The 20149-nt window shown below is 46.5% G+C and overlaps 1 protein-coding gene across 16 annotated transcripts in view; it reads left to right on the top strand.

The window, feature by feature from the left end:
- KTN1 (kinectin 1) overlaps positions 1 to 20149 on the top strand; it is a 185665-nt gene that overhangs the window by 160083 nt on the left and 5433 nt on the right. For 10 of the 16 annotated variants that reach the window (XM_068254385.1, XM_068254387.1, XM_068254388.1 and 7 more), the window contains 8 exons: positions 1393 to 1473; positions 4187 to 4276; positions 4357 to 4449; positions 8432 to 8503; positions 11240 to 11323; positions 12848 to 12931; positions 16577 to 16660; positions 18758 to 18850. In XM_068254385.1, the coding sequence (XP_068110486.1) occupies positions 1393 to 1473; positions 4187 to 4276; positions 4357 to 4449; positions 8432 to 8503; positions 11240 to 11323; positions 12848 to 12931; positions 16577 to 16660; positions 18758 to 18850 (681 nt within the window). The remainder of the gene's footprint in view (positions 1 to 1392; positions 1474 to 4186; positions 4277 to 4356; positions 4450 to 8431; positions 8504 to 11239; positions 11324 to 12847; positions 12932 to 16576; positions 16661 to 18757; positions 18851 to 20149) is intronic. The other 6 variants (XM_068254390.1, XM_068254395.1, XM_068254399.1 and 3 more) reach the window with 1 other exon arrangement.

Here is a 20149-nt window from a genome sequence, read left to right as displayed (position 1 = left end):
ATCCATCAAGCCATAGTTATATTGTATTACACAGGACGACACTTTCCCCAGTGTCAGCAGCTCCATTTTGCTGAATGCAGCTGCTGACTTTGACAAAAAGTCGGCCTGTGTAATACAATATAACTATGGCTTGATGGATATCATTTTAAAGCTCTCTTTCTCCTCTTTCTGACGACACCTAAATCGTTGCCCTACGCCTTTTAGTTTTCTCTATTTTTGCGATCGAAATCGCGGCTGCGGCAATTTCAATCGCGAAAATAGCGAAAACTAAAAGGCGTAGGGTGGCGGTTTATATATCATTGGAAAGAGGAGAAAGAGAGCTTTAAAATGATGTGCATCTTTCCATAGTTTCTGCACTGCTCGGAGTCCCTTTAAATGTCTAGTCCAATGACATTATGCAGAGTTCTCCTTTAATAGGATTGTGCATTCCCTGTAACAGCACATGCCAATAGGTAGGGCCGGATTTACCATAAGGCACTGTAGGCATGTGCCTACAGGCGCTGCTTGATGCAAAGGCGGCTCACTCTCCTCCTGTCTTACCTATTCAGAGTCCCAAGCGGAGCGTAAATGAGAGGTTGCTCGCCCGGGTCTCTGCATTCCACTGATGAGATCTCCCTTCAGTGGGGGGCACCTCTAGCTACCCAATACTGAGGTTCCTCTAGCTACCTAATTCTTGGGAGCACTTCTAGCTACTTAATACTGAGTATGGCTCTGACTACCTAATACTAAGTGGCACCTGTAGCTTCCTCTGGCGGGCAAGGGAACTAAGGGAGAAGTGACATCTGGGACAGCCAGCACACTTGTGGTGCAGTTCGGTGGGTGCTTGTAGGTTCATGGAGGGTGAAGTCTATGGTGCCAGGACTTGTGTGCCTATAGGCTCCTGTGATGTAAATCCAGGCCTGCCAGTAGGTAACATCCAGCACATTTTAAAGGGATACTTATTCCTGGAAAAATAAAGCAGTTTGACTTACCTGGAGTTTCTTGCAGCCCCCTGCAAGTCATAGTGTGCCTGTGCCGTCCTTTCCTTGACCTTCCAGTCAGCAGTGGTGACCCCCTCAAAGCTGGCCGGCCGTGGAGAGTTGCAGACTACTGCGCACTCTGATTGGGCCCCCCATACTGCAAATGCTTAAATCTTAGAAAAATAAAAATCTAAACAAAAGATGTTAGCACCTTCAGATGCAGCCAGACGCTTTCCACTGAAGAGCAAAGTGCTGTGTGTAACTGTTTGAATGCTGTTCTGCTACAATTTTGTAGTAGTGAATTTTATGCTGTAAATAATCTTTTAGAGCAAAGAGTAAATGGTGAGTCTCGTACCACTTTAATGTGATATCCTGTCTCATCTCTAATGTTGCACGAATGCTCATCAGTGAATGTTTTGTGTTCCCCCTCCAGCACCATAATGAATGGATCCAGGAATTTGAGAAGCTGGCGAGAGTTTGTGTGGATGAAGGCAGTGGGTCTGAGAAGGTGCAGGTAAGTTCAGGATTCCTGTACTGTATCATTTTCACTGACTGTAGCGCCAGTTGTGGATTCAGCTGTATTTTTTAAAGTGGGATTACACTCAAATTTCATCTATGGTTTAAAGCATTAAACATGGCATAAAGGTGGCCATATACTTATAGATTTGCAGCAGATTTGACCATCAGATAGTCAGATGCCTGTCAAGTCGAATCTATCAGAAATCTATTGAAAAACAATCTAAATGCATTATTGCACCATTAGATCCAATGCAACTCTATGGGCCATCGATTCGATCTGCTGCTAGCAGCAGATATTGACCTAGATTTTGCATCTTGTCAGATTAATTCATTCGAAATCGATCGAATTGCTAATTTGAAAGAATCGATTTCTGATCGATTCTATAGAATCGATCGATCGATGGCTGAAATCGACCAGTGTCTGGGCCCCTTAACATTTAACAGCTAAAATCATCTGATTGGTTTTCAAGGCACTGGAAGGGATAACATTCAAGCTTTTCACTTAATTTAGTTTGTAATACATCAGCTGATTATTGCCACAATGAACCTCCCCATAAGGGACGTTCCTAACACCGTATGCTAGTGGGGTGCTTAGAGTTAGGGGGACGCCATTGCTTACCTATTAGACGACTGCTCCTGTAGCCCCCTGTTCCTATGGGATTTGCCATCACTGGCTGCATCGGCTGCAGTTCATAGAATACGCCTATAGACCACGCTCCTGACCACAGTGTATTCTGGGAGCTGTAGTATGTACCTGTGAGTACACCACCTGCCTATGCATTGCAGCCGGGAACACGCTCCATAGGCGGATTCTTTGAACTCCGGCCATTGATGGTGAATCCCATAGGAACCTGGAGGGCTACAGGAGCAGCCCCCAGGAGGCAAGCAATGGCGCTCCCCCTAAGCCCTAGCCCCCCAATGGCATGCTGCGTTATGGGGAGGCTCATCATGAAAGAAAGGGCGATGGGGCTAAGTGCAACGTACACAAACCAATCATTCATGTTTGTCTCAGACAAACGTCTAATGTGAATACAGGTGACCCCTGGCATCTTTGGCTTTCTCTTCAGTAATGCGCCTGTTGGAGAACTCTTGCCCAGCCTCTACTGTCTTCCCATTGCAGCACTTCTCTCCCGTCCTGCCTCTTCCCCGCTCCACCAAATAGAACAGGCTGCTCAGCGTGTCCGTGCAGCATTTGTTAATGAAACAATTATCAGACATTTCAGGTGGTAGTTTCTGAAAATTAGCATACAGCTTTCGGGTTGGTTTATTGTTCGCTGTCTTCATGTCACGCAGATATTGTAGGTCACTGCGTTATAAGGCCTGCATGTCATGAAGATGTGCTGCCTATTATGTTGGATTGTCAATGCAACCCTCTTCTCCCACTCTTCACACAGTGATAGCAACACCGCAGGAGAAATGCTAGCACAGGCTTTCAGTATCCGTAGTTTCAGGTGCTGCACATCTCGTACCCTCTTCCTATTGAAAAAACATTGGTGTGGTATATGGGGTAGAAAGATAGTGGGGCCATTCTTCATCAATGGAAACCTCAAGGCCACTGGATATGCGAAATTGCTTCCCTCTTTATGCACTGAAGCTGGCACATTCCCTGAGTTTTTCCAGCAAGATGGTGCACCACCACATTATGGGTGTTGGGTCCGAGCATTCCTAGTTGAACAGTTTCCTGGAAAGTGGATTGGTCATTATGGGCCAGTTGAATGGCCCCCAAGGTCTCCCGATCTGACCCCCTTAGACTTTTATCTTTGGGGTCATCTGAAGGCAATTGTCTATGCTGTGAAGGTACAAGATGTGCAGCACCTGAAACTATGGATACTGGAAGCCTGTGCTAGCAATTCTCCTGCTGCTATCAGTGTGTGAAGAGTGGGAGAAGAGGGTTGCATTGACAATCCAACTCAATGGACAGCACATTGAACTCATTTTATAAGTGGTCAGAAACTTGTAAATAACTCATGAAAGAATAAAGTTATGTTAAAACCAAGTGCACCATTGTTTTTCTTGTGAAATTCCCAATAAGTTTGATGTCACATGCCCCTTTTCCTATTGAAAAAAACAAAAGTTAGATTCAAAACGGCAAACTTCAAAATGGCCGCCATGGTCACCACCCATCTTGAAAAGTTTCCCCCCTCACATATACTAATGTGCCACAAACAGTAAGCTAATATTGCCAACCATTCCCATTTTATTAAGGTGTATCCATATAAATGGCCCACCCTGTATTTGCATTAACCATGAGGGACTCATTTTAATGCTCTCTGTGAGCAAAGATTTTAAAGTAAAGTTGTTCTTTATAGTGTAGTAGAAAGTCTGCTGAAGTCTATTTGTACTAAAAAACATTTTGTAAATGATAAGAAAAAATTATACACAATGGCCAGTGATATTCACTTTGCAAACCATGTAGAGTTTACTTTATATTTTTATATAAAATATCCGTATAGTGTGTGTACAGGAAGGCATCCTGGATCATAACTGAGCAAGCCTGGCCTGTCTCCCTAGTTTACATTGCTGGTAGAGTAGGGAAGGGGGCGTGTCCCTCCTGCGTGAGTTGGACTTCTCTTTTTCAATGTCACATATTTCTCACATGGAACCATTACAAATATGTAAAAATTCAGTTTAAGCCGTTTACATTGGTGTGGCTCCCAGCATCTCTGCTGCATTTGTTAGTAACGTGGTGAACGTTTCTGTTTTTGAAGGCACTGGAGGAGAAGCTTAAGAAAGGGGAGGAAATCCATAAATTTTTACAGCAGGAGTGTGAGAAGTACAAGTCTGTGCTGGCAGAGACGGTACGGTATTCTCCAGGCCAAGGGTTTTACGATGTGCCGGCGGGATGTCCTGTTTCTTACGGGAATGTTTGTGCTTGCAGGAAGGAATTCTACAGAGGTTGCAGCGCAGCGTGGAGGAAGAGGAGGGGCGGTGGAACATAAAGCTGGAGGAGTCTCACAATGATCTCTCAGAGGTTTGTGCATCTGCATCGGTTTAACATCTTATAGTTTGGTGATTTTAGGGTATGGGTGCACAACGGTAAAAGCTGTACCCATCATACTGCACAGAAAACAGAAGCTGCAGTGCGGAGGGGACATCCAATGCTGGCTTCAATGCAGTGGCGTAGCTAAGGAGCTTTGAGCCCCAGTGCGAGTTTCACATTTGGCCCCCTCAAATATTAATAGTGGGCACTAAAACTGTCCAAGGACAGCAGCAGTGGAAGAGAGGTGTAAGCAGGGGGAGGGGGCAGCTGCAGTGTCAGAGAGGAGTGAGCAGGGGAGGGGACAGCTGCAGTGTCAGATAGGTGAAAGCAGGGGACAGCTGCAGTCAGGGAGGTGTAAGCAGGGGAGGGGACAACTGCAGTGTCAGTGAGGTGTAAGCAGGGGAGGGGACAGCTGCAGTGTCAGCGTAAGCAGGGGAGGTGACAGTTGCAGTGTCAGAGAGGAGTAAACAGGTAAGGGGACAGCTACAGTGTCTGAGAGGTGTGAGCAGGGGAGGGAACAGCTGCAGTGTCAGAGACGTGTGGGGAGGGGACAGCTGCAGTGTTAGAGGTGTGTGGGGAGGGGACAGCTGCAGTGTTAGAGGTGTGTGGGGAGGGGACAGCTGCAGTGTTAGAGGTGTGTGGGGAGGGGACAGCTGCAGTGTTAGAGGTGTGTGGGGAGGGGACAGCTGCAGTGTCAGAGACGTGTGGGGAGGGGACAGCTGCAGTGTTAGAGGTGTGTGGGGAGGGGACAGCTGCAGTGTTAGAGGTGTGTGGGGAGGGGACAGCTGCAGTGTTAGAGGTGTGTGGGGAGGGGACAGCTGCAGTGTTAGAGGTGTGTGGGGAGGGGACAGCTGCAGTGTTAGAGGTGTGTGGGGAGGGGACAGCTGCAGTGTCAGAGAGGTGTAAGCTGGGGGAGGGGACAGCTGCAGTGTCAGAGAGGTGTAAGTGGGGGAGGGGACAGCTGCAGTGTCAGAGGTGTGAATAGGGGAGGGGACAGCTGCAGTGTCATAGGTGTGCGGAGGGTACAGCCACACTGCCAGAGAGGTGTAAGTGGGGAAGGGGAGCACTCTGCTTACAATCACCATCATTCAAAGTACATATAGAGGTAATTAATACCACCATAGCACCAATAAGGAGCTCCTACAGCGCTTGGAGGGCCTCTGGCAAGCCCCTCTAGTCCAGGGGGCCCCACTGCGGTCACAGCTTCTGCATCCTCTATTGCTACACCAATCTCTCCATACTTGCGTCTTTTAAGCGCTTCCGGACCGACGTAGTTGGAATCTACGTCCTGCTGGTGGCCGTGCGGCTCTGACAGGACATTGGAGACGATTTGGCCCTTCATCCCTGTCCCATCGGTACTGGTTATGTAACGGAATGAAGGGAAATGCCCAACAATTACATATAACTTACAGAAAAAAGAACAAAATGGCCTCTGCCTTCCCCACAAACAAAAACCAAAAAAAAAAAAAAAAGAAAAATCCAGCTGCAGTTGTACTTTAATGAACCAATATCCACAAACCTGCTCCGAACGCGGCTTATTGCACAATCACGAGATATAGAATTTCTCTGTGTCCGCCAGTTATAAACAAATCCCATATGAGTTTCCTGTACCGATCCAATAATCGCCCTCCCGGTCTTCATGTTTTTGTTTAGCTGAAGTCATGTCTGCGGCATGCATGCGATCTGTTGTGCATTACGCCTCCTTTTCAGTAATAAGTCATTCCTCCCTAATAACTAACACAGGTGCCTCTTGCAAAACCCCGCTGCTCCCATGCTTGTTACTGGAAGGTTTTCCTGCTGTGGCCAAACATACTAAAGACATTTCTTCTGCGCTGCTTTTACTGAAGGAAAACTAGATCCTGGAGAGTTTGAAGTCCCAAAACTAAACTCTTCCAGAAACGCACTGCACTTTGTGAAAACATTTGTAATTTTAAAGTGGGCCTGACTCAGAACTTCCTCTGTGCTCTAAAAGATAAGCAACAGCATAGTAACATTTAAAGAAAAATATTTGTTACAGCTGATAAAGAATCCTGCAATAAATCTACTTCCTGCTTTTATGGAAGCAGACATATTGTTAAAGACAGCCCGAGGTGGGGTTTTAAAAAATGAGGCTAGTGGATCAGGTACCCGCCATCCCCGCCGCTCTGTGTGCCTGCACTGGCTTGGTTTCACTTTTGTGACCTCTGGGGTCACAACACTGGAGGCCAGACAGATTCTCTTCCAGGGTGCAGGGAGGCAGGGGAGTGGCAGGGGGCGTGGCCGGGGAGAGAGCTGCCCAGAGGCAGCTCTGGAAAGCCTGCAGGAACGCCCCTAGTGGGCGTTTTGAGCACAGAATCCCTCTCCTCTCATTAGCCTCCAAAATAGTGACAGATATTGTCTTTAATTTCGGTGGGTGATAAAGGGGGGGGGGGGGGGGGGGGTTCAGAGAAAAGCGTGGGGGGCACACAGAGGCATGTCCTCAAGCAGAGAACATGCCGCTGTGTCCCAACTGCCCCCCCCCCCCCCCCCCCCCCCCCCCCCCCCCCCCCCACCACCACCGCAACACATCAAGTCCACTTTATTTTTAAAAAAATTATTTTTTTTGTTTTTCTTTTGCTCTTAGTACCTTTTTTAAAAAAAAAAAATCAATGAGCTAGTTCACACGTCGTTCACGCGCAGAAAAAAAACTGACATTCTGCATCATGATTCAGCACATTTTGTCAGTTTTTTCTATCATTTACATCAGCTGCTGTGAAAAAACACGTGTTTTCCTGCATAGAAACACACTTGGTGTGCAGAAAACCGCGTGCAGAAAACTGAAAGACAAGCGTGTTCACTGCCTAAATGTTTTGCAATGTGAAGCTCTATCTCAGAGCTAGAAGGATCGGTGGGTGTCAGTTGCCATGACGTACCTGCTCCCAGTAAATCCTTAGAGATCTGAAACTCCGCCCCCTCCATCGGTAAGAAGGCAACAGCCATTCTTATCTTAAAGGGGCACTATTGCGAATTTCATCTTTTTTTAGACCCTTTAACATACATATGTCTTTTTGGAGTAATGTTATTGCACAATATATAGTCTAATATAAATGTAATTGTTTACTGCCAATAATGATTTATAGTCAGCCAGTCACTTCAGTAGCTTTACCTTTCCGAAGCCAATGCAGACTATTCCATTGTATAGTAGGGAGGCATCTGTTATTGATGGTAGAGCTGCCGTTATTTGCCTCCCTCGTTTACCTTGTTCCACCTTGTAACTGCACTAACGTGCAGTTACTCAGCTCACAGCAGCCGCCGTAAAGCGTAGGACGCAGCCTCCTCCGTACAGCGCTGGCTGTGTGCGCTGTGCGTTGATACGCTGCCCGGCCGCCGAGGACTGCGCAGTTCAGAAGCAGGTCAGGTTGCCATAGAAACGGACAACAATAGGTGTCAGTTTCATTGCCAGCTTAGCGAAAGGGGTCCCTTTTTAAAGTGAGCTCTTCTGAACTGTGTGCACGCTTGAAGCACAGAGGGCTCCTTTTCAGTTGTTCCACACAATGTAACAACTGAGGAATGTAAACAAAATATACTGTTATCTCCACTTCGGCTTGGATACTAAGCTGAAGGGGCTTTCCATGGCATGACAAAGTGCTCTGTTTAACTTTTTGAATGCTGTTCTGCTACAGTTTTTTGTTTGTGCAAGTAGGTTTAAAGCTGTAAGGAATCTTTTAGTTTCTTTTTCAGGCATTCTACAGAACTGTACAGTATTATTAAATTAAAGGATTATTTTATGGTTCTGATCCAGTTCTGTATAATGCCTGAAGATGCTTAACGTTTGGAAAGATTGCAATAAACCATGTACAGTTAGTCATTAAAGGTATCTCCGTTTGATGTCTGCATTTCTGCTCCTCGACTACCATCGGACCACACTGCACTTGGGAAGCTGTGTAATTTACACGTGCTTTTGTTTAGGTCACACTGTTACAGGCTGTTAAACTATTATTTCCTTGTTTTGTAGGCAAAGTCTATAGTCCATTCGTTGGAACAGGAGTTGGATAAACTGAAAAGGAGGCAGAAGGATTCAGAAAGTGTAAGTCTGTTACCAACCAGTGTCTGATGGAAAGGGTCATGTGACAGCCTGGAACCGCCCCTCTTACCTGTATCATGTGTCTGTGGTCAGACATCCCTGCACAACTCTGAAATATAATTGCTTATTATTACCTATGTCATAAAGGAAAACTCCACAAACCTTTATAGCAAATCTCGCTACCCGGAATAAATGTCCTGACAAGGCTTCAAAATGTACACCTCAAGATCCAGGAACACTGAGGGCCCATTTCCACTATCGCGAATTCGCATGCGTTTTTCGCATGCCAATTCGCATAGCAATACAAGTGAATGGGAATTTCCACGTGTCAGGATTCCTTCGCGTTTTTCTGTGCAGAAAAAATTCGCATGGCAGAGCCATCAGAATTTGCATAACGCATACCGCTATGCGAATTCGCATGAAAATTCGCATAGAAACAATGGAAAAGCACACCAGCTCTGCCATGGTTACATTCGCATACATCGTCATCCATGCAAATTTTCATGTGAATTCGCATGAAAATTCGCATAGACCCGCATGCAGAATTCACGTCCGCCTGCGAATTTTTACCGTGGCGATTCGCACCGCACAAGTGGAAATCCAGCCTAAATAAACCATCCAGTTCCATCGCTCAACCTGCCCCCCTCACTCAGTATACAGACAGGCTTACTGGAAACCCAAGCTATAAGGGCTACTTAGATCTGTACTTTCTTCATACACTTTATGCAATTTTCAGACCAAACATGGGAGGAATACTGGATTGATAAAATACCGGGTGTAAAGAGTTTCCGCTATATGAATTGTGGCTTTGCATAGCAGGTGCTGAGGGCTATTTGTCGGGAGGGAGTGGTTAAGGTTTAGGCACCACTGTGCATGCTGCAAATCATGATTTGTGATGCTTAACCCCAAACGGTTTATGTTTACGGCTAGGCATCAAAAGTCGTGATTGGCAAAAAAATAGCGGGCATAGAGTCTTCCTGCTATGCACATTGTGGCTTTGTATAGCGGGTGTGGAGTGCTATTTTATCTGGCATTAAGTATTGCTTGGCATGTTCTTGGGTGGCGGAGGTTAAGGCACCCCGGGGGTTGGTGGGGTTAGGAATAGGGTTAGGCACCACCAAGAGTGGGGGGCGTCAGGTATAGGGTTAGGCACCACGGGGGGGAGGGGGGGGGGAGTTAGGTATAGGGTTAGGCACCACCAAGAGTGGGGGGCGTTAGGTATAGGGTTAGGCATCACGGGGGGGCGGTGTTAGGTATAGGGTTAGACACCACCAAGGGTGGGGGGCGTTAGGTATAGGGTTAGGCACCACGGGGGGGCGGTGTTAGGTATAGGGTTAGACACCACCAAGAGTGGGGGGCGTCAGGTATAGGGTTAGGCACCACGGGGGGGGGGTGTTAGGTATAGGGTTAGGCACCACCAAAAGTGGGGGGCGTTAGGTATAGGGTTAGGTACCACTTTATTCCAATACAAGGATATGTATATCTAGAACATTGAAGAAACTTGAAAAATATATATATATATAAAAATACAATAAATCTTTATTGAAGACAGCACTTGTGCAAAAATATTCATAAAAAGTATCCTTCAAGGAACATTTTCCATAGGAAAGAATGGCAAACATGCAGCAGTGATTAACATCAAGATTAGTGCAAATGTAAATATTGAGGCGACAACGTCGACTTGTTTCGGGATAGACCCTTCATCCATTCTTTCCTATGGAAAATGTTCCTTGAAGGATACTTTTTATGAATATTTTTGCACAAGTGTTGTCTTCAATAAAGATTTATTGTATTTTTATATATATATTTTTCAAGTTTCTTCAATGTTCTTGATATACATATCCTTGTATTGGAATAAAGTGTATATGGGTGTTGTGGCACACCTCAGAGGATATTGTTTCTTTTGATTCCCTCTATACAGAATACAGGGTTAGGTACCACAAAGAGTGGGGGGCGTTAGGTATAGGGTTAGGCACCACCAAGAGTAGGGGGCGTTAGGTATATGGTTAGGCACAACGGGGGGGGGGGGGGGGGGGTTAGGTATAGGGTTAGGCACCATGTGGGAGGTGTTAGGGTTAGGCACCACAAGGAGGGGGTTAGGTTAGGCACCACCAGGGGGTTAGGGATCGATAGAGGGAGTGTTCTGTGTGAGAGTAGCGTTCTGTTTAGTCACAGTAATATCGGTGAAGATCAGGAACCAGTACTAGAATACTGCTCATTTTAGCAATATTCTACTAGCAGCAAGCCCCTGTAGTAGTCACCCATTGCTGCATTGGGTACAAACGAAGGGAACACAGTCATATGATGTGTCGTTCTGGCTCTTTTTCACTTTGGAATTTACAGTGGAGGTCTGCTTTAAAACTTGGATCTCTGCTTTTCTAGTCAGCCTTTTTGTATACTCTGTGATGGGCACTGCTTGAACTACGGAACATGGTGGTTTATTTTTACTGCATCTGGATTTGAGTTATTAGATGTAATTGATCCTGTGCAACTGCGAGCTAAAAATGCTGCAAACCTCATGTGCTGTTACCGCAAACCATCTGATCAGAGCTGTGGAAGGGGGTACAACAATCATCTGACTCCAGCTCCTCATTTTATGAAACCTCCAACTCCAGGTACCCAGCAATGCTTTGACTCCCACTCCACAGCCCTGAGCTTGATGGTTCCTGAAAGAACAGAAGCTTATGTTAAACCTCACTTCCGGTATACTTTACATGTATTTTTTTTTTTTGTCTCCAGTTATTAAAGGAGAAGGAGAATTTGGAAGCAGAGCTGGAGAAGGCAGAGCTTGAAAGGTCCACCTACGTGTCGGAAGTTAGAGAGGTGAATACGTTTACTTGTGTTGACATTTTTCAGATTGGTTGAAGGGAATCTTTTCTTCCTAGTTTGCTTAATAGTTAAGCTCAGAAGCAGATCAGCCCCACTGACTGTATATTTTTGTATTGGGTAATGCTTACTGTATTCTTATTAGACTTCTGAAAACATGAAATACACCCTGAGGGGAGAGAGAGCGATGTATACTCACCTCCTCTTAGGCTGTCCTAGCTGACGTGTTCCCTCAGGTGCTTATCTTGTGCTGCTCCTCTCCTGAAAAGCCAGGTGATTGTCGCACGTCCTGAAGCAAGGATCCTCTTCAAAGATGGCTGCCACAGACTCCAGTCACAAGCCCTCTCTGATGTGCACATTAATGGGCAGATTGATGTTATATACTGTAGTGTTCATCTCTGAAGAGAATCGCTGTACTCCATGCCTGTAGCTGCCACCAGGGCTATCCAGAAAGTGTTGTGAGATTGGATGAAGATGGTGGGAGTTCTGGCACCAGTTGTGGGGCCGTAGAGGAGGCGAATATACGCCACACAGCCTGCAGGGCCGCTTCGGGTGTACCTGTAATTCCACATCTCGCTATTGAGATGGTAGTAAAGTTACAACCTTCCCCAGTTTCTGTTGTCTCTATTCTTTTTGGGAGATTTTTCATCACTTCCTGTTGTGTCATTTGAACAGGAAATGAAAGTAAATCTTCACGGTGACATGGACAGCAATAAATATAAATATTTCAGTAGCCAGCATAAGGGCTCAAGTTTTTTTTTTTTTTTTTCTTCATTTTCTCTTGACTTTCTGTCCCATTGACAGGCAGTTACAGAGTTGGAGTAATGCGAAGAAATGTCTTCATTTGCAATTGAAGCAACAATATTAAGCCAGTGGGACATAGACTTTTCCAGATACATAGTAGCTACAGGTTTAGTTATTTTGTGCACAGACTTTTGAGCTCAGTTTTTTTTTCCGAGGCCAAGCTGAGCTCATACGGCAGAAAAAAAGTTCTTGTTCACATGTGTAAATTGATCAGGTGGCTTTAAACTGCAGTTTGCATGTGTTTAAATTAATGTTAAAGCTGAATCTATGCCAAAGATACATGAACACCAAGCCTTAAATTGATAGCTGAACTTTGAGTCAAAGGACCATGTACATGTGCCATTAGAATGGAGTTTCTGGCACTTTACAGTAAAGACCATGGAAAAGTAAAAGGTCTGTGTACACATGCCCTTAGGTTGAGGTTTCTCTGCTCCTTACAGGAAAAACAGCTGAACTGAAGTCAAAGGTCTGTGTACACATGCCCTAAGGATGGAGGTTTCCCTGCACCTTTCAGTAAAGGGTGTCTGAGACTGTTGCACAGCCAGTCAGAAGGCACCTCTAGCTCTCTAGCCAGGCCTACAAGTAAAAGAAAGCAATGTGATTGGTTGCTGTGTGCAGTGCAGTTACTTATTCCTGACACACTTGTGATAAATGTGGCCCATGTCCTCGCCACTGGTGGAAGGTCGGCTGCTTCACCTACTCTGAACTTCATTTCAGCTGAAAGATCTGTTGACTGAATTGCAAAAGAAGCTTGATGATTCATATTCAGAAGCAGTAAGGCAGAACGAAGAGCTGACCTTGGTAAGAAGCCGTCTCTCCTCTGTGTGTGCAGAGATCTCCCCTCCTACCTGTCTGCTCCTTCCTGAGCACTGCTGGAAGATAGAGCTGTCTCCTCTGTGTGTGCAGAGATCTCCTCTCCTACCTGTCTGCTCCTTCCTTCCTGTGCACTGCTGGAAGATGGAGCCGTCTCCTCTGTGTGTGCAGAGATCTTCCCTCCTACCTGTCTGCCTTCCTTCCTGTGCACTGCTGGAAGATAGAGCCGTCTCCTCTGTGTGTGCAGAGATCCCCACTCCTACCTGTCTGCTCCTTCCTTTCTGTGCACTGCTGGAAGATGGAGCTGTCTCCTCTGTGTGCAGAGATCTCCTCTACCTGTCTGCTCCTTCCTTCCAGTGCAATGCTGGAAGATGTAGCTGTCTCCTCTGTGTGTATAGATCTCTCCTACCTGTCTGCTCCTTCCTTCCTGTGCAATGCTGGAAGATGGAGCGGTCTCCTCTGTGTGTGCAGAGATCTCTCCTACCTGTCTGCTCCTTCCTTTCTGTGCAATGCTGGAAGATGGAGCCGTCTCCTCTGTGTGTGCAGAGATCTCTCCTACCTGTCTGCTCCTTCCTTCCTGTGCAATGCTGGAAGATGGAGCTGTCTCCTCTGTGTGTGCAGATATCTCTCCTACCTGCCTGCTCCTTCCTTCCTGTGCAATGCTGGAAGATGGAGCTGTCTCCTCTGTGTGCAGTGATCTCCTCTACCTGTCTGCTCCTTCCTTCCTTTGTGCTGCTGGAAGATGGAGCCGTCTCGTCTGTCAAACCTTCATCCTCTGTCTGTTGTTTCTTCTTGCATCATTAAACAGTACCAGCCTCTTCCTAATCCAACTGAACTAAAGTGGTAACACGCTGCATGCACTGAGCCTGTTCAAAGGACAACTGAAGTGAGGAGAATATGGAGGCTGCCATATTTACTTTTTAAACAATGCCAGATTCCTGGCAGCCCTGCCGATCTAAATGGCTGTAGTAGTGTCTGGATTACACCATAAACAAGCATGCAGCTAATCTTGTCAGATCTGACAATAATGTCAGAAACACCTGGTCTACTGCATGCTTGTTCAGGGTCTATGTCTAAACGTATTAGAGGCAGAGAATCAGCAGGACAGCCAGTCAACTGGTATAGCTTAAAGGGAAATCAATATGGCAGCTTCCATAACTTCCATATCCCTCTCCCTTCAGTTGTCCTTTAAGTTGCAGATGGATTGTTTTCTGATTGTTCTAGATGACAGAATACCTTTAGATGTAATAGAAGCATAGAGTTTGATCATGAGGAAATTTTATATATAAGCTATACTTTTTCTTACATGATCAGTCCGCAGGAAGTGTGCTTGATTAGCCAAGTTCCAAGCTACAAAATGTTTGCATTAAATATGCTTGCAAGCCAGATTTAGTAGCATCTCAGTGACCATGTCAGTGACATCCCTATTACATGTCTCTTATTTTCTTACAGATCCTCTGTTCCCTGCCCCTCCTCTCCCTCTCCCTGCTTTACCCCCACTCTGACTTTCTATCCTCTCTCCTTCTGTCTGTGTTTGCCCTCTCTTAGCTTCGTGTCTCTTCTTGCTTCTCTTCTCACTGTGTCCTCTCTTCTCTATGTCCGCTCTCTCCCCGCTTCTCTTTCTGTCTGCTCTCTCTCCCCTTGCTCTCTTCTCTCTGTGTCCTCTCCTCACTGCTCTTTTCTCGTCTGTCTGCTTTCTCCTCTATTCTCTATCTGCTCTTTTCTCTGTCTGCTCTCCCCTCTCGTCTCAGCTCTCTTCTCTGTCTGCTCTCTCCTCTCTGTCTGCTCTCTCCTCTCTGTCTGCTCTCTCCTCTCTGTCTGCTCTCTCCTCTCTGTCTGCTCTCTCGTCTCTCTCTGCTCTCTCCTCTGTCTGCTCTCTCGTCTCTCTCTGCTCTCTCGTCTCTCTCTGCTCTCTCGTCTCTCTCTGCTCTCTCGTCTCTCTCTGCTCTCTCGGCTCTCTCTGCTCTCTCGTCTCTCTCTGCTCTCTCGTCTCTCTCTGCTCTCTCGTCTCTCTCCTCTCTCTCGGCTCTCTCCTCTCTCTCGGCTCTCTCCTCTCTCTCGGCTCTCTCCTCTCTCTCGGCTCTCTCCTCTCTCTCGGCTCTCTCCTCTCTCTCGGCTCTCTCCTCTCTCTCGGCTCTCTCCTCTCTCTCGGCTCTCTCCTCTCTCTCGGCTCTCTCCTCTCTCTCGGCTCTCTCCTCTCTCTCGGCTCTCTCCTCTCTCTCGGCTCTCTCCTCTCTCTCGGCTCTCTCCTCTCTCTCGGCTCTCTCGTCTCTCTCGTCTCGGCTCTCTCGTCTCTCTCTGCTCTCTCTGCTCTCTCTGCTCTCTCTGCTCTCTCGTCTCTGTCTGCTCTCTCGTCTCTGTCTGCTCTCTCGTCTCTGTCTGCTCTCTCGTCTCTGTCTGCTCTCTCGTCTCTGTCTGCTCTCTCGTCTCTGTCTGCTCTCTCGTCTCTGTCTGCTCTCTCGTCTCTGTCTGCTCTCTCGTCTCTGTCTGCTCTCTCGTCTCTGTCTGCTCTCTCGTCTCTGTCTGCTCTCTCGTCTCTGTCTGCTCTCTCGTCTCTGTCTGCTCTCTCGTCTCTCTCTGCTCTCTCTGCTCTCTCGTCTCTCTCTGCTCTCTCGTCTCTCTCTGCTCTCTCGTCTCTCTCGGCTCTCTCGGCTCTCTCGTCTCTCTCGGCTCTCTCGGCTCTCTCGTCTCTCTCGGCTCTCTCGTCTCTCTCGGCTCTCTCGTCTCTCTCGGCTCTCTCGTCTCTCTCGTCTCTCTCTGCTCTCTCCTCTCTTTGCTATCTCCTCTCTTCTCTCTCTCTGCTCTTTTCTTTCTGTCTGCTCTCTTTGCTCTCTCCTCTCATCTCTCTCAGCTGTCTTCTCTCTTGTCTCTCTCCACTCTGTCTGCTCTCTCTTCTCTCTCTCTCTCTCTCTCTCTCTCTCTCTCTCTCTCTCTCTCTCTCTCTCTCTCTCTCTCTCTCTCTCTTCTCTCCTCTTCTCTCTCTTCTCTCCTCTTCTCTCTCTCTATTCTCTCTCTGCACTTTTCTCTCTCTCCTCTCTGACCTCACCCCTTTTCTGTCTGTTCTCTTCTCGCTGAGCCTTCTCCCTTCTATGTCTCCCCTCTTTCCTCTCTTCTCTCACTTTGCTCTCCTCTCTCTGTCTGCACTGTCCTCTTGTCTTTCTGCCCTTCCTCTCTCTCTCTCTGCTCTTTCTGTCCTCCTTTTTCTCTGCCTGCTCTTCTCTCTCTCCCCCCTTATTTTTCCTACCCCATACCCCCCACCCCCCACTCCCGAATCCTTGACTGTTTCTCCCATTCACCCTCTTATTTTTCTCCTTCCTCATCCTTCCTCCTCCCCATGATGAAGAAAACTGCACTGCATTTTTAAATGATAAAAATGTATAAATTCCTTGGTATCCCATGACCTTTATAAAACCCCTCCTCTGTGACCTCTAATATTTTTAGTTTTCATACTGGGCTATGGCTTTGATATACATATTTATTAGCCTATAAAAGCAATGCAGAGCGTGTAAGCCAAAAAGCTCAGCTGAGGCAACAGTACCTCATGAATGTTAGAGCTCACACATTATGTTTCTGGAATTCACTCTGGTGCTAATCAAATTACTGAAGAATACAGAAAGAATTTTCTTTTTCTAGCTGAAAGGCCAACTGAACGAGACGCTAAAGAAACTGGAGGTTGAACAGAGCGAGCGGCAGAAGGTGGCTAATGATTTACATGAGGTAAGAAAATCTGGGGTTTATTCTGCACATCTGTATTGTGTGGTGATTAGGTAGACCTTCCTGTCTCTGCCTCTGGTGCATTCTGGGAACAAGCAAGAGTGAGGCACCCAATGATGTGATGACGTGTCCCAATAAGCTAGCACTGCAAGTCCCTCATGCAAGCTCGCAATCTATCCCAACCATACTCATGGCCTATTATCCCTACCCTAGTTTATGGCCAGTTGTGGTTAGTCTGTTAAATTATCAAATCAATTCACAAATGGCTTTATTGGCATGACCAAGATACATACAGCCATTGCTAAAGCAAGTGGAAATGGGGGACATGAAAGGGGTGAGTCTTGGGGGTGGGATGGTGTACAATGGGTAAGCAGTCTGTGGACATTTTTAGGATTGCAGTTCAGTCATACTCTTTTGTCTGTGGCATGCTGTGACGTAGTGTGCAGTGATTGTCACTGTGGATTCTTCCTCTGTCTGTGGCATGCTGTAACATAGTGTGCAGCAATTGTTACTGTGTATTCTTCCGCTCAATCTGAGACATGCTGTGACATTAATGTACAGCGATTGTCTCTGTGGATTCTTCCTCTGTGACATGCTGTGACGTAGTGTGCAGTGATTGTCACTGTGGATTCTTCCTCTGTCTGCTGTAACATAGTGTGCAGCGATTGTCACTGTGGATTCTTACTCTGTCTGTGGCATGCTGTAACATAGTGTGCAGCGATTGTCACTATGGATTCTTTCTCTGTTGCATGCTGCAACATAGTGTGCAGCGATTGTCACCGTGAATTCTTCCTGTCTGTAGCCTGCTGTGACAGTGTGCGATTTCGCTGTGGATTTCTTTGTGACTAATAAAGCTGTACTTATTCTCTGGTTTGCGGTCTGTCAGGCAGCCCTGTATAGGACTGGGGAATGGCCTCTGAGAGGCAGCTGCTGCAGGCAGTATAAGGAGTCTGTCAGTGGGAGGGGCAATGTCTGCTCAGACTGACCTCACCTAGTTATTCATCTGTACCTGTTGTCCCAAGTTGCCACATACTGCAGCACATTCTCCAGTCATTTTATGTAAATTGTTTTTATGTACATTTTTTCATATCTAATACATCATAGCTTATTTACAGTGTCACAGCATTGTTTATCTTTATACATTGTTCGATTTGGCTAGTTAGGTTGCAAATATCTGTTACTTCCTTTTAGGAATAGCTAGTTCCGAGGTCTCTCCACCTCATTTCAATCTCAGTAAGTGTGGTGGCAGCATATTGCCTGATTTCCTGCATGAAATAGATCATTTTTACCGATTGTACATACAATCGAGATTGTATCATCTATGGGCACATCATCCAACCTAAAACGTTTACTTCCCTCCCAGTGCAGTCACCTTCAGAAGCCTTCAGTGGATGACACCTAAATAGCAACTGTGGCAGAGTAAGAAGGGGTTGGTGGGTGTTTTCCCTAATGATGTAGCTATTTGGGGATAGTCATGCAGATCTCTTTCATAAGGTTAGTTTTAAAGTAGAACTCAGTGATGAATGGAAGATAAGCTCTTTGGCCTGGTGCACACCAAAAACCGCTAGCAGATCCGCAAAATGCTAGCAGATTTTGAACCGCTTTTTCTGTAGCGTTTCAGCTATCATTTTGCGGTTTTGTGAAGTGTTTTTGGTGTAGTAGATTTCATGTATTGTTACAGTAAAGCTGTTACTGAACAGCTACTGTAACAAAAAACGCCTGGCAAACCGCTCTGAAGTGCCGTTTTTCAGAGCGGTTTGTGTTTTTCCTATACTTAACATTGAGGCAGAAACGCATCCGCAATCCAAAATCTGCAGCAGCCCGGGAGTATGCGTTTCTGCAAAACGCCTCCCGCTCTGGTGTGCACCAGCCCATTGAAATACATTACCCTAGCGGATCCGCACCCGCAAGCGGATCGCAAACCGCAGCAGAACCGCTCTGGTGTGCACTAGGCCTTTAAGATTAAACCCATTATTGCAGGTAATGTTTATATAAAAGGGATCCTGTTCCCACCATCCTGATATTTAGATTTGAGCGAGTTGTGGTGGAATTTTGAGATTGATTGCTTTGTTCTCACCATCCTCTCTTTGCTCTGTTTAGGCTCAGAAGTCACTGGACCTCATTCAAATAGAAATACTCAAGGGCTCCGGAGAGTTTAACGTCATAGAGAACAGCGGAATATCTCCAGAGATGGTAAGTGTTGTGGCAGACAAGTGTGGCTAAGGAGAATAGGCTCAGGTTGGGACAAGTTTAAGTGTTAATAAAAAACCAAGGGGGCATTTTGCCCTCAGCAGGGTTGGTTCTAGTAACAGTTGGGCCCCCAAGCAAAATAAACCCGGTGCCCCCCTTTATGGACTCTCCTCCCAAACAGAAAGCAGCAGGAGGGGCCCTTGCAGAGTCTCTGGCAGAGTTGTGACTCACTTGTCCTGGCAGGCGGACTCCTCTGTCAGTCCGTAGCTCCATATGCTCTACGTCTTCATCCTCACAGGGGCGACTCTCCTTCATGACCCAGCACATATTATTATGTAATACCATGCTGCAGGTCACAGAGGAGATGCAGTCAGCGGGGGAGCATGGAGCCACAGAGCAGTGTGCCCGCTGGAACAGGTAAGACGCTGCTAGGGCCTCAGGGAGCATGGTTAACTTGGCAGGAGGAATACATTTTGAGGGGCCCCTACAGGCTCTGGGGTCCTGGGGAAATTGCTAGCTTTGCTTCCATGGTAGCGCCGGCACCCCTTGGCCCTCAGGGCCTGTCTGAGTTGATGATACATAAATCGGGATGTGGGAGTTAGGGAGTGTCTGTTCTGAAGTGTATCAAAGGTAACTGGTTTGGTGTTGTGAAGAAGCTGGCCAAGGTATACAGTTCTTTAATCAGCCCATAGCCCTGTATTATCTAATTTACAAACTTCTGGATGCTTGGGGTTATTCCATAGGGGTAAAATGTTCTCAGGGAGAGGAGTAGGGGACTGTCTTGTGAGCCGTGTGCCAGACTTTAGAAGCTTGCACAGAATAGTGTCAGTTGGGGCCTTTCGGGTGAGAGTGCCCTTTAGGAAAGCAAGGGGCAGGTTACATGATTTATCAATGGGGGCGAAACCCAGAGGTTCAGGTGGCTGCAAGGAGTTGGTGGCAAACCAGTGTGAAATGTATTCAAGTTATGCCTCTAGGAACAGCCAATCAGATTTCATCCATTGACTTCAATGGAAAATTGTAAAAGGCTGCCATTTTCACAGCAATAAAGCCAGAGTCCCCAAACTTGGCATAGTTGGTCACTTGGTGACTGAGGTTAAAAATGCTGTGAAAGTGGGCGGAGCATAAAACAGCCAATCAAATTTCAGCCATTCATTTTAAATGAGAAAAATGTAAACTGCGGCCATTCTTAGACTGTTAATCGCAGGGTTCTCAAACTTGGCACAGTTGGTCACTGGGTGACTGGGATTAATATTCAGGAAAGTGGGTGAAGCCTACAACAGCCAATCAAAATTCACTCATGGA

The sequence above is a fragment of the Hyperolius riggenbachi genome, chromosome 9, assembly GCF_040937935.1.
Source record: "Hyperolius riggenbachi isolate aHypRig1 chromosome 9, aHypRig1.pri, whole genome shotgun sequence".
Lineage (NCBI taxonomy): Eukaryota > Metazoa > Chordata > Amphibia > Anura > Hyperoliidae > Hyperolius > Hyperolius riggenbachi.
This window is presented reverse-complemented; position numbering and strand designations above follow the sequence as displayed.